Source organism: Suncus etruscus, chromosome 3 (genome assembly GCF_024139225.1).
Source record: "Suncus etruscus isolate mSunEtr1 chromosome 3, mSunEtr1.pri.cur, whole genome shotgun sequence".
Taxonomy (NCBI): Eukaryota; Metazoa; Chordata; class Mammalia; order Eulipotyphla; family Soricidae; genus Suncus; species Suncus etruscus.
In genome coordinates, this window is record NC_064850.1 from 146,888,904 (window position 1) to 146,903,311 (window position 14,408).

Below are 14,408 nucleotides of genomic sequence, written 5' to 3' on the forward strand. Positions count from 1 at the left end.
GAGGGTTGGGAGACCAACATTAAGAGAGATGCCATTTAAAAAAAAAAAGGAGGGGTGTTGTAGACGTCTTGCGTCTCATATATTCTCGTGGGTCATAGTCCTTTCACGGGAGGAAAATGGGTAACACGAGCGGACGAATATGAAATATGAAATAATGATACCACACGCAGTATGTGGGGTCAACACGTTTCTGGCAGGAGTGCGACAAGTTTAATTTTTTTGAGCAGGGGAATTTATAGGGGTAAAATTAGCACAGGCGAAGAATAATTGTAATCACAAAGCCTAGTACAACAACGACAATACCTAAGCAATGGGTGTGACTAAAAATTCTAAGTTACAAGAGAGAATGTCACACAACTCAAGGTAATTCCTTGCAAGCTTACTTTAATTGCAAAAATCAGGATTAGTAGGAAATATCTAGAAACTTGGTCTTTCTAGGCTGGACTGGCAGGTGGGGAGGGGAACAACTCGATTTTCTAAAACCAAAGGGAAACGACTTCTAGAGATCTTTCTTGTCTAGTCGCCTTTGTCTGTTCGTGGACATAGAGGCAATGCCAGTTTAGCAGTGAATCCTGGCCTGGATTAGGATTAAGAGCACGAATTAGACCTTATTCATCTTTCTAATCCCTTGGTGTGTCCTTCTTTGTCCTAGGTAGGCAGTTAGTAAATTATTCTGTGTTGAATTCTTGTTTGTTTGTTTGTTTAGGAAATTAAATCAGTATTTCTCAAAATAAGAACTTCACCTATTGTGGTTTATGAAGATAATAAGCCTGGGAGTAGATTATTCAGAAGAATCATAAAACCTGACTGCCTTTCTCTTTAAGGATAAAAGTACTAATTAGGGCTTAATATAACCACCTGTGTCAGAAAAGTTTTTTTTTGTTTGTTTTTTGTTTTTAATGCTGAATTCATGCATTGTAGGTCATAAGCATGAAGCGCAGTTCATTTTCTACCGGTGGTGCTGGCCGACTCTCCATGCAAGAGCTGAGGACCCAGGACTTGAACAAACAAGGCCTCCATACACCTCAAACGTAAGTACTTGTGCATTAACATCTTGCAAAAGAAATTTGTAAAGATGACTCAAACAATGATGTAGTATGAGTGATGATGTACCAGATTCCAGCTCTAGGTAAATAGACCTGAAGCAGGGGCACCAGAGGATTAAGAAAACAAGACATGGGGCCGGGCGGTGGCGCTGGAGGTAAGGTGCCTGCCTTACCTGCGCTAGCCTAGGAGACGGACCGCGGTTCGATCCCCCGGCGTCCCATATGGTCCCCCAAGCCAGGAGCGACTTCTGAGCGCATATAGCCAGGAGTAACCCCTGAGCATCACCGGGTGTGGCCCAAAAACCAAAAAAAAAAAAAGAAAACAAGACATGGGGCCGGGAAGGTGGCGCTAGAGGTAAGGTGTCTGCCTTACAAGTGCTAGCCAAGGAACGGACCGCGGTTCGATCCCCGGGCGTCCCATATGGTCCCCCCAAGCCAGGGGCGATTTCTGAGCACATTGCCAGGAGTAACCCCTGAGCGTCAAACGGGTGTGGGCCAAAAACCAAAAACAAAACAAAAACAAAAAAAAGAAAACAAGACAGACATAATAGAGAAAAGCATGAGGTGAGGGGGCTCCCAGACTCATAGACTAAGCTATCTCTCCAATCTTAGGTCTTACATTTTTATTAGAAGCTAAAAGGTTATACTTATTAATATTTTTGTCTATAATTTAAATTATGGCAGGATAGATAGTATGGAAGTTATGACACTTAGCCTTACATGGATCCTGCTCAGGTTCAATACCTAGTACCACATATGTATACCCTGAGCACAAAGCTAGGAGTAAGTCCTGAGCATAGCCAGTGTAGCCCAAACAAATTACAAATTAAATTGCATGTGTCTGCAAGTATAACTAACACCTTGTAATTGTAACTATCCCTTTGGGCTCCGGGAAGATTGCTCAGAGTCAGATTGCATATCTTCTGTATGCTAGCCTCTCTCAGCACTACAGGGGCCCACAAGCACCGCTGTGGGGTGGAACTGTTAGCTCCCAGCACCAGTGGCCCCAAAACAGCCTTGCCTGACTAGTTCTGGTATTAAATCTTCAGCTCACATTGTCTAATAACATCTGGAAATTGCCCCTTATCTCCTCACAAAAATAATATTTTATTGGGGAAGGAAAGCAATGCTCAGGATATTATCCTGACTCTGAGCTCAGGAATCACTCCTGAACACTGCCCCATTCGTCCACTATACTATCACTCCAGTCCTGAAAGTATTTTTTTTTCCTTCTGCTTTATAGTTTTATAGTGTTCCTCATACCTGAAATAATGAATAGAAAATTTTGTTCTACTTAGCATTTTAGCATGACTTGTATTGTCAACTTATTCCAAATATAACAGTTATGATTGCTGCTAAAATTTTTTATGATTCTGAGTTATTTTTATGGGTAATGGTAGATGAATTACAAAAGTTCCTTATACTAATATTTTTATGTATTTATTAATTTTTTTTCTTCTTGTAAAGCAAGGAGAAACCATCCTTTGGAAAGCTGAATATAAGCAGACCCACATCTGAAAGAAAAGGCTCTGTATTTGATAAAAGGTAATGACATCATTTTTTATTCTTGTTTTTTTTTTTTTTGTTATTTTGTTTTTTTTTGGTTTTTGGGTCACACCCGGCAGCACTCAGGGATTACTCCTGGCTCCAGGCTCAGAAATCACTCCTGGCAGGCTCGGGGGACCAAATGGGATGCCGGGATTTGAAACAATGACCTTCTGCATGAAAGGCAAATGCTCTACCTCCATGCTATCTCTCCGGCCCCTTTATTCTTGTTTGTTTGTTTGGGTTGGGTTTTTTTGTTTGGGGGTTACTCCTGGCTCTGCACTCAGAAATCCTTCCTGGCAGACACGAGGGACCATGTGGAATGCTAGGTTTCGAACCACCATCCATTCTGAATCGACTGTGCAAGGCAAACACCCTACTGCTGTGCTAGCTCTCTGGTCCATCATCATTTTTTATTCTGATGAAGGAATTCTTATAGTAATCCATGAGGCCAGATTTTTCCAGAGGGAAAAAGATTAGAAGGCATTATCCCATAAAACAAAATTATCATCTAATCCTTACCTGTTTTCAGTGGTTGAAATATCTGCTTAACTTAGTGCTAAGAAAAATAGCACAGTTAGACACTTTTTATTGATGCAACTAAATAGCTGATGAAAATTCAACAAGTTTAGCTTTCAGTACTATATAGTATAGTGAATAGGGTGCTTGCCTTGCATGCTGCCAGCCCACATTCAATATCCAGCAACCCAGAAGATCCCCCAACCACCAAGAATCCAAGAATGAGTGCAGAACCACGAGTAATCCATGAGCATGGCCAGGTGTTACCAGGGGAAAAAAGATTAATTTAGATTATACAACTAGTAACGGAATTTGAAACCAGACCCAGGTTCTAGACTCTGAACTCCTAAGCTATAAATTAAAGGATACAGTAATTTGATTGGTTGGGAAACATCCTTATAATTTAAGAAGGCATCTTAGCTTTATGAAGGTATCTACAGTTTTACATAGAATAAGCTAAGTCTACACATATTTCTTTTATTGTAATAAGAGAATTAACTGTTGGGACCAGAGAGATAGCACAACGGTGGGGCATTTGCCTTACACTCAGCCGATTGAGGACTGATGGTAGTTAGAATTCTGGCATCCCATGTGGTCCCCCGTGCCTGCAAGGAGCGATTTCTGGGGGCAGAGCCAGGAGTAACCCCTAAGCAGGGCCAGGTGTGACCCAAAAAAACAACAACAATAAAACAAAACAAAAACAAAGGAAGAATTAACTGTTAATAGGCATTTGTCGAAAAGTGGTTCTCAAATTAGAAAATCCTCAAAAATGTTAGCTAATTGCATAATCAGAACACTTGAAGAGAGCCCAAACTAAACAGTTTTTAGAACATACTTAAAAACAACAAGCAAACTTGCAGGCAGAAGTGAGATTTTGAAAGACCAGAGAGATAGTTCAGTGCTAAAGGTACTGGTTTGATCCTTAGTACTGCATAGTACCCTGAGTACTGCTGAATGTGACCCAAATAGGAAAGAAGGATAGAAGGAAGGAAATTTAGTGTCACAATATTATAGCGATGTTCATATACTCAGTTTATGGCAGTTGACCAATAAAGAAAATCTCTCTTTGAAGAATATGCAAAAAGCTGCAATCGTTAACTAAATTCAGACTCAAAAATAGGCAGAAGATAGCTTATTTGGGGGGGTGGGGAGAGGGTCACACCCAGCAGTGCTCAGGGGTTCCTCCTGGCTCTATGCTCAGAAATCACTCCTAGCAGGCTCAGGGGACCATATGGGATGCCGGTATTCAAACCACCATCCTTCAGCATGAAGGCTGTGCTATCTCTCCGGCCTCAGAAAGTAACTTTTTAAAGATTTGAATGTGCTGGGAATATAACTCAACAATAAAAACTAATGCCGGGCCCGGAGAGATAGCACAGCAGTATTTGCCTTGCAAACAGCCGATCTAGGACCAAAGGTGGTTAGTTCGAATTTCGGTGTCCCATATGTTCCCCCCGTGCCTGCCAGGAGCTATTTCTGAGCAAACAGCCAGGAGTGACCCAAAAACCAAAAAAAAAAAAAAAGAACTAATGCCTTGAATGGGGCCGGGCAGTGGCGCTAGAGGTAAGGTGCCTGCCTTGCCTACACTAGCCTTGGACGGACCGCGGTTCAATCCCCTGGTGTCCCATATGGTCCCCCAAGCCAGGAGCAACTTCTGAGCGTTACCGGGTGTGGCCCAAAAACCAAAAAAAAAAAAAAAAAACTAATGCCTTGTATGTGTAAGATCTGAATTTGGGGGCCGGAGAGATAGCACAGTGGTAGGGCAATTGCCTTGCACGCAGCCGATGCAGGATGGATGGTAATTCAAATCTCAGCATCCCATATGGTCCCCCCTGCCAGAAATGATTTCTGAGCACAGAGCCAGGAGTAACTCCTAAGTGTCACCGAGTGTGACCCAAAAATATCAAAGAAAAAAGGGCATTTAAAAAAATCTGAATTTGATCTCTGACAGCAAAAAACAAAGATTTAGGGCTGGAAAGATAATACAGTTGGTAGTTATTTGCCTTACACACAACTGACCTGGATTCAATACCTGGTCCCCAAGTCCACCAGGAATGATTCCTGATTGCAGAATCCAGGAATAAGCCCTTAGGCGCCACTGGATGTGGGCAAAAAAATAAATAAAAGGAAGGTTTAAACAATGTTTTAGGGCAAAGTAAATATTATAGCAGATAGGGTGCTTTGCCGAGGCATGAGAACAGGGACCCAGAGGGTGTCTTTCACTGAGGAGCTGGTAGGTGGTCTGTTGGGGCAGGAGATCAATCAAAGAACTAAACTTTAATGTTTAATATTGACCACGGAAGAAAATAAGCTTACCTGATTTTTAAAAGTTTATTTCTAGAACAAGTGGACCTGGATCCCGGAATAGTCAAGCTGGCATATTTTCGAGCACTGAGAAAATCAAAGATCCAAGACCACTTAATGACAAAGCATTCATTCAGCAATGTATTCGGCAACTCTGTGAGGTATTTTTATCATTACCTAATAGTTTAAATTGTAGATTTTCTTTTTTTTTTTTTTTTTTTTTTTTTTTTTTTTTTTTTTTTTTTTTTGGTTTTTGGTTTTTGGGCCACACCCGTTTGACGCTCAGGGGTTACTCCTGGCTATGTGCTCAGAAATCGCCCCTGGCTTGGGGGGGACCATATGGGATGCCGGGGATCGAACAGCGGTCCGTTCCTTGGTAGCGCTTACAAGGCAGACACCTTATCTCTAGCGCCACCTTCCCGGCCCCAGATTTTCTTTTTTAAGTATTCTCCAATAACTTTTCATCAAATGTTTGACATTTCCAAAATATTATAGTTTCTTACAGAAAATGGATATGCTTACAGTGTTTCCATGAAATCTTTACAAGCTCCATCAATAAAAGACTTTCTAAAAATCTTCAGTTTTCTTTATGGCCTCCTCTGCCCTTCATATGAACTTCCTGACACAAAATTTGAAGAAGAAGTTCCAAAAATCTTTAAAGAGCTTGGGTTAGTATATTTTGTTTATTATTACCTGTGAGATTGTTAATGCATATAGAAGACTCAAGTTCAATAAATTTGTGAAGACTAGGCATTAGAGAAAATATTTTAAGATATTTACATGCAGCATAAGTTGAAAAGTTAGTACTGTTAAGAGCATATTATTGAGCTACACATAATGAAATACAGCAGTGATGAGGAATAGGTCGCATGGGCTAATCTTTTGATATGGATAATATAAAGGCAAAAGAGGCCTAGTTTAAATTTAGTGAGATGTAATTGAAGATGCTTTGTAGAATAAACGCAGAATGAATTAGGGAATGGTCTAACATGCATGTGGTTTATTAGATAAGAACAAAAGATCTTTTAGTGGAGACATCTAGATACTGATTGTAAATTACATTCTACAGGTTAGGAAATAAAGTGTAGAAAATCAAACTCAGTCATTGGAAAGTGATATTTCTAGGGAATGCATCTCTTAGTGTGTCTATAACTTCTTGCTTAATTCAGTCTTCATTTTTACTTCATTAGTATATTATGGTAGCTTACTTTGTTCTGATTGTTTTTTAGGTATCCTTTTGCATTATCCAAAAGCTCCATGTATACAGTGGGGGCCCCGCATACTTGGCCTCACATTGTGGCAGCCTTGGTTTGGCTTATAGACTGCATCAAGGTATTTGTTTTACCTTAAAATGTATACACAAGAAAAATACTTGTCTCACAGTACTACTTATCTGCCAATCTTGCTTTTTACCAATTAGATCAATACCTTCAAGAGTTTTCATTTTTCAGGATGTGTTTGATTTTAAACACTTCATTTTATTAAAATATGATTTCGAGGTAAGGAGAACGAGTAACTACATTGTCAAGAATATTTGTTGGGGCCGGGCGGTGGCGCTAGAGGTAAGGTGCCTGCCTTGCCTGCGCTAGCCTAGGATGGACCGCGGTTCGATCCCCCGGTGTCCCATATGGTCCCCCAAGCCAGGAGCGACTTCTGAGCGCATAGCCAGGAGTAACCCCTGAGCGTCACCGGGTGTGGCCCGAAAACAAAAAAAAAAAAAAAAGAATATTTGTTTCAGTAAAAAACAAATTTTACGGGGCCGGCGAGGTGGCGCTAGAGGTAAGGTGTCTGCCTTGCAAGCGCTAGCCAAGGAAAGGACCACGGTTCGATCACCCGGCGTCCCATATGGTCCCCCCAAGCCAGGGGCAATTTCTGAGTGCGTAGCCAGGAGTAACCCCTGAGCATCAAAAGGGTGTGGCCGAAAAACCAAAAAAAAAAAAAAACAAATTTTACTTAATAAAATTTTCTTATTTCACTTTTTTGGTTTGTTTTTGTTTTGAGGCCACATCCAGCGGCACTCAGGATATCCTGGCTCTGCTCTCAGAAATTACTCCTGTCTCGGGACCATATGGGATACGAGTTCCCATGCGAACTCGTGTCCATCCTAAGTCAGCTGCATGCAAGGCAAATGCTACCGCTGTGCTACCACTGTGGCCCCTTTTTTTTTCACATATTTAATTAAAAGCCATGGTATTGGGGGTACAGAGAGATATATTCCAGTGGATAAGGTTGTTTGGTCCTCACTGCCAGAGGTGAACCCTGAGTACTGAGCCAGGTCTAAGTCCTGAGCACAACTGGGTGAGGCCCAAAAATGAAAGAAAGAAAGAAAGAAAGAAAGAGAGAGAGAGAGAGAACTCATGCTATTTTTAGTGCTTCCTTGTTTTGTTTTATTTTGGGGGGGGGGGGTTACTCCCAACTCTGCACTCAGATATCGCTCCTGGCAGGCACAGGGGACCACGTAGGGTGCCGGGATTTGAACCAGGGGTTCGTCTAGGGTTGGTCGCGTGCAAGGCAAATGCCCTACTGCAGTGCTATCTCTTCAGCCCACTTTTAGTGCTTCCTCAAGTGAGCACTGCCACCCTCTGTGGGCACTGTAATTATGGAGAGTGAGAGGAATATTAGTAGCCTTGGGTGCCAGTTTGTCCAGTCTCCCGAGCCTGCCAGGAGAGATTTCTGAGTGCACAGCTAGAAGTAACCCTTTAGTACCACTAGGTATGGCCCAAAAACAAAAATAAAGTGATCTATGAGCACAGCCAGGAGTAAGCCCTGAGGACCATTGGGTATGGAGTTTAAAAGAAAAGGTATTGAGGGCCCAGGAAGGTGGCGCTAGAGGTAAGGTGTCTACCTTGCAAGCGCTAGCGTAGGACAGACCGTGGTTCGATCCCCCGGCGCCCCATATGGTCCCCCCCAAGCCAGGAGTAACCCCTGAGCGTCAAACGGGTATGGCCCAAAAACCAAAAAAAAAAGAAGTATTGGGCCAGAGAGATAACATGGAGGTAGGGCATTTGCCTGGCATGCAGAAGGACCATGGTTTGAATCCCAGCATCCCATCTGGTCCCCCGAGCCTGCCAGGAGTAGCCCCTGAGCGCTGCTGGGTGTAACCCAAAAACCAATAAAAAGAATAAACTGTTGAAAATTCTCATATGCTTTTTCTGCATCTCTTAGAAATGATTGTGAATTTTTTTCTTTTATTTTATTGAGAATAGAATGGGTATCACATTTATTGCATCCCAGTGATAAATTCCACTAGATCATGATTAATGATCATCGTTGTCAATGACCAAGTTATTTTACTGTGAAGATAGTACTCAATATAGAGCCCATAGTTTCATAATTCTGAGTTAGTCACTGAAATACAGAAATAACTATATTTAAGTCATTAAAATAATCTCTGAAGCAATTATGTAAATTTGCTGAAAGTAATAGTAAAACTAATTCGAAAGAACATGAAGTGTGGTTTTCGTTTTAATGTTTTTTGGTTTGGTTTTTGGACCACACCTAGCTCTATGCTTAAGAGTTGATCCTGATGGTGCTTAGAGGATCACCTGGGATGCTGGGGATCAAACCCATTGAGCTGCATACATGGCAAGTGCCTTACCACTGTACGATCTCTCCAGCCCCTTATATCAATGTATAATATTTCTTGTGTACCCTTTAGTTATATAATGCCATGAAAGAAAGCTCACCTGTATTTGATGATGGATTGCCTTGGGGAGAAGAAACTGAAGATGGAATTATGCATAATAAGGTATCTTTACCATAAGCATTGGAATTATCTTGCTATTCAGCTAAATATATAAGCTCTACATATTCTTTTGTAAAGCCTGTTTCTTTGGCCCCTGAATAATAATTTAAAACTTTTTAGATATTGGTCAATGAAGTTACTTCTGGAGTCACATTCTAATTTTTTAAAATGAACTGGACTCAGAGATTTGAAGTATTTTACTGAGATTAAAAAGAAGTGCAATGGGGGCCGGAGAGATAGCATGGAGGTAAGGCGTTTGCCTTTCATGCAGGAGGTCATCAGTTCGAATCCCAGCATCCCATATGGTCCCCCGTGCCTGCCAGGAGCAATTTCTGAGCATGGAGCCAGGAATAACCCCTGAGCACCGCCGGGTGTGACCCAAAAACAAAAAAAAAAAAAAGAAAGAAAATTAGAATACATCATTAAATGCTATTGCTATTGACTAATGTTTTTAGAATGAACATACCAATAATGGCAGTTATTTAATATAATTTGTTATTATTATAAACCATAACAGTATGAGTCTTTAATACTGTGTGTAGAATTTTCCAATTTTTGTTTGTTATTTTTGGTATTTGTTCTCCAACAGTATTCAGGGATTACTTTTGCCAAAAGGACTATGCAGGGGCCAGAGCGATAGCACAGCAGTAGGGCCTTGCACACAACTGACCAGGGACAGACATCAGTTCGATCCCCGGCATCCCATACAGTCCCCCAAGCCAGGAGCCATTTCTGAGCGCATAGCCAGGAGTAACCCCTGAGCATCACCAGTTGCAGCCCAAAACCCAAAAACAAAGAGGACTATGCAGTGTCAGGGATCAAACCCTATATGCATCCTAATGTACTTCATTGGAACTGTCTCTCCTGCTCTATCTTATCCTTTAGGTTATATTGCTACTCAAATCAGGGTATCTTTTCAGATATGACTGAGAAAAAAAGAAAGTCTAAATTTTACTTTATTGGAGCTAAATTTTGTAACTTTACCCTGTTTTCTTAAAAAAAATAATGCATTACATACATTATTCAAATGGAATAAACATCAACTATAAGGTGAATATTAAAATTATCTACTAAAGGCCCATCCATATGTAAAAGACAAATCACATAGATTCTTAGAAGAAAATCCTAATCTCCCTACTTTAATTCTAATCGTCGTTCATTTTTCAATACTGTCTAGGATATAGTACAAAGATGCCATTGTCTTTTTTTTTCCATTTACTTCCAAAGAATGACTGTGCCCCTTGATTAAATAAAAAATGTTCTTTGATGGAGAAGCAGCTTTTGATCTTACTCGTGAGAAAATTGTCCTCGCATCCTCTCGTAGAGCAATAAATATATACTAGACTAGATTTATCTGTTCCTCAAAGAAAGAGACCCACACTCATATTCTGATCTTAAGTTCTTTATTTTAAACAGTTAATCTTGTCAGAGAAATACTCATGCTACCTATTCCAAGCTCCTCCTGTATCAGTCAAGTCATAGGTTGCTTGTAAGCACAGGACTAGCACAGAGGGATTAGTTTGTCCCAGGAGACATGTAATTCTTCTCCATGTTACCTTGTTTGGGACCAGAGTGATAGTACAGGGGGTAGGGCAATTATCTTGCACCCAGCCGATCTGGATATGATCCCTGGGATCCTGTAAGGCCCCATGAACACTACCAGGAGTGATTTCTGAGTGCAAAGCCAGGAATAATCCCCTAGTATCACTAGGTGTGCCCCCTATACACAGTGAAAAAAGAAGCTTCCTTGTTTGACCTTCTTTTTTTTTTTTTTTTTTTTTTTTTTTGGTTTTTGGTTTTTTGGTTTTTGGGCCACACCCAGCGGTGCTCAGGGGTTACTCCTGGCTGTCTGCTCAGAAATAGCTCCTGGCAGGCACGAGGGACCATATGGGACACCGGGATTTGAACCAACCATCTTTGGTCCTGGATTTGCTGCTTGCAAGGCAAATGCCGCTGTGCTATCTCTCCGGGCCCCTTGTTTGACCTTAAAATTTGCTAAGTATGTTTAACCAAGTATGAGTCTGTTGTATAGAGTGTAGCAAACTAAATAGAAAATACTGTCTTTGTTTTAAATCTGTTTGATCCAATCAGTTATTTTTGGACTACACCATAAAATGCTATGAGAGTTTCATGACCGGTGCAGACTGCTTTGATGAGATGACTGCAGAACTGCAGTCGAAGTTAAGTAAGTGCTCTCCTTCCTTGTTTGGTTACTTTGAGCTTTTTAGCTAACATTGCTCATAGAATTAGAGAATGTGAGCTACTACTTCAAGTGCATGTCGATGTTATTTATTTGTACGTTCATCATTTCTTTGGTAGAGAAGAATACTGATATGAGAATCAGCCCTGAAGCATAACTCTCCCGATTACATGACCTGTCACAAATTAATGTATTTTTGCAATTTAAATGGCAAAGTATACCAAGTACCAAACACTATCTAGACCATAACATTTAATCAACAAATATTGTTATCTGTATACTGTTACTAAATAAAAATTTCCCCTTTGTTACTTGATAAGTGAAAGTACCAGTTAACTATCATCTAGTAACCCCCAGTATTTACTGGCTAACTCTAAAATGTTCCAGAATTATTATTCTACATTGTTTTTCCTTCTTTCAAATACTCTTGTACACAAATGCCAAAATAGTAGAGAATATAGAAGAACCTAAGATATTTAAAGCTGTTTCTCTAAAAACAATGAAATTATTCAAAATAGTATCACCTTGCCTCTAAGAGCAGAAAAGTGAAATTATTCCCTCATATTCCCATGGGCAGGCCTTTTTAAAGAATAGCCAAAACAACTTTAGCTTGTCAACATGAGAAAGAGAGCAAGGGAAATGATAATCAAGGAAGAAAATGTATAATGATTAAATAGAGAAGCATGTACTATGTATGTATTTCCCTGTTTCTGTTTATAATTAATTTTCTAAAGTGTGTTCATTTCTTTCAAACAACATTAACTGTATCTACAGGGTGTCAACCACTACTAAAAGATCACAGTTACAGTAGAAAATCAGAAATAAAAATTAGGCTAAAGAAACCGTGATACATATACACAGTGGAATATTATGCAGCTGTCAGGAGAGATGAAGTCATGACATTTTCCTATACATGGATGGACATGGAATCTATTATACTGAGTGAAATAAATCACAGGGAGAGATAGACGCAGAATAGTCTCACTGATCTATGGGTTTTAAGAAAAATTAAGGACATTATTGTAATAATCCCCATAGACAATTGAGATAAAGGCCAGAAGGACCAGCTCAATCTGAAGCTCACCACAAAGAGTAGTGATGCGGTTAGGGAAATAACTACAATAACAACTATCACGACCATCTTAATGAGTGAGAGAAGTAAAATGCCTGTCTCAGATGCAGGCAGGGGTTGGGAAGGAGGGAGGGGCATTGGTGGTAAGAATGTTGCACTGGTGAAGGGGGTGTTCTGTTTATGACTGAAACCCAGCTACAATCATGCTTGTAATCATGGTGCTTAAATAAAGATTTTGTGTATATATGTATATATATTTGTGTGGGTGTGGGTGTGGGTGGTTTTTGGGTCACACCCAGCAGTGCTCGGGTTATTCCTGGCTCCATGCTCAGAAATTGCTCCTGGCAGGCACAGGGGACCATATGGGATGCCGGGATTCGAACCAATGACCTTCTGCATGAAAGGCAAACGCCTTACCTCCATGCTAATTCTCCGGCCCCAAGATTTTGTATATATATAAAAAAAAAGTTACTGTCCTTTAGCCAAAGATATAGTACAGTGGTTAAGGCACTTGCCTTAAGCACACAACTGACGTAGGCTTGATGCCAGGCACCACATTTGGTCCCCAACTACCTTGGAATGATTCTAACTATTGAACGATGAGTAAACCCTGAGCACCTCCCAATGTCGGGGATGGCGGGAAACATAAATAAATTCCTGCTCTTTTATGAGTTCATGTTGTATTAGAATAATCAAATGAACAACTTAAAGGCCGGAGCGGTGGCACAAGCGGTAGGGCATCTGCCTTGCACAGGCTAACCTAGGATAGACCGCTGTTCGATCCCCTTGTGTCCCATATGTTCCCCCAAGCCAGGAGCGATTTCTGAGCGCATAGCCAGGAGTAACCCCTGAGCATCACCAGGTGTAGCCGAAAAAAACAAAAAAAAAAGGGAAGAACAACTTTAGTCAAATGGTGACAGATAATAGGGAAAAGAATAAAGGATAGGATGGCCTCCATTGATACTTTTTTGAATAATGATAAAAAGGGAAAAGAGGAAAGAGGAGTGATGAAACCCTGTGGAAGAATGTTCTCAGCACATTGAAGATCTGACTCTGTGTTTGGGTTTTGTCTCCAGAGGATTTATTTAATGTTGATGCTTCCAAGCTGGAGTCATTAGCAGCCAAAAACAAAGCATTGAATGAACAGATTGCAAGATTGGAACAAGAAAAAGAAAAAGAGCCGGTGAGTGAACATGATTACTTAGTTCCTTTTTTATATCTTGAATAAAATACCAACTGTTTCTTTAACAAAAAACTAAAAAATAGATTTTAAAATATATATTCTTAAAAGGTTAAATTTTTTTTACATCCACTTTCTCTAGAGCTTTATTTTCCCCTGTGATCTTGGACTAATGATGCTGAGCTGATGAAAGAGTCTTACCTATTTACATATGGCCAATGAGTCTTTTGAACAAGGTTCCCAGGTTACAGACCTCAAGAGAACACATTTATAATAGGCTCTGAATGTTGTGACTAATGAAAAGGGAATGATAAATTATGATAGTATGTAATATATTCTAGACCTTTCTAAAAGCTAATGTCCAGGTTTCTAATTTCATGTTGTGTGTTATAACTGAAGTGCTCTAGACTATCATGTAAATGATCACATTTTAAGTATTTGTGCTACTTGGCCCCTATTTTATTTGACCTTTGACTTTTTCTGTTCATACAAATTTTTAGAAAAATAACTTTTTTTTTTGTGTGTGGTTTTTGGGTCACACCCGGCAGTGCTCAGGGGTTATTCCTGGCTCCAGGCTCAGAAATTGCTCCTGGCAGGCACGGGGGACCATATGGGGCACCAGGATTCGAACCAATGACCTCCTGCATGAAAGGCAAACGTCTTACCTCCATGCTATCTCTCCGGCCCCTTAGAAAAATAACATCTTAAGGTGTGTAGGGAGTCGGGGAATAACTCAAAGGGCTAGAGGCATTTTTGAGACCCTAAGTTCATTCCCAGAAATCCCATGACCCTCCCAC

At 40.4% G+C, this 14,408-nt stretch overlaps 1 protein-coding gene across 1 annotated transcript in view; it reads left to right on the forward strand.

Moving 5' to 3' along the window:
* NDC80 (NDC80 kinetochore complex component) overlaps nucleotides 1-14,408 on the forward strand; it is a 37,095-nt gene that overhangs the window by 1,001 nt on the left and 21,686 nt on the right. The window contains exons 2-9 of the mRNA XM_049770058.1: nucleotides 922-1,031; nucleotides 2,514-2,591; nucleotides 5,452-5,575; nucleotides 5,910-6,082; nucleotides 6,644-6,746; nucleotides 9,073-9,162; nucleotides 11,251-11,344; nucleotides 13,508-13,614. Of these exons, the coding sequence (XP_049626015.1) occupies nucleotides 931-1,031; nucleotides 2,514-2,591; nucleotides 5,452-5,575; nucleotides 5,910-6,082; nucleotides 6,644-6,746; nucleotides 9,073-9,162; nucleotides 11,251-11,344; nucleotides 13,508-13,614 (870 nt within the window). The 5' untranslated portion in view covers nucleotides 922-930. The remainder of the gene's footprint in view (nucleotides 1-921; nucleotides 1,032-2,513; nucleotides 2,592-5,451; nucleotides 5,576-5,909; nucleotides 6,083-6,643; nucleotides 6,747-9,072; nucleotides 9,163-11,250; nucleotides 11,345-13,507; nucleotides 13,615-14,408) is intronic.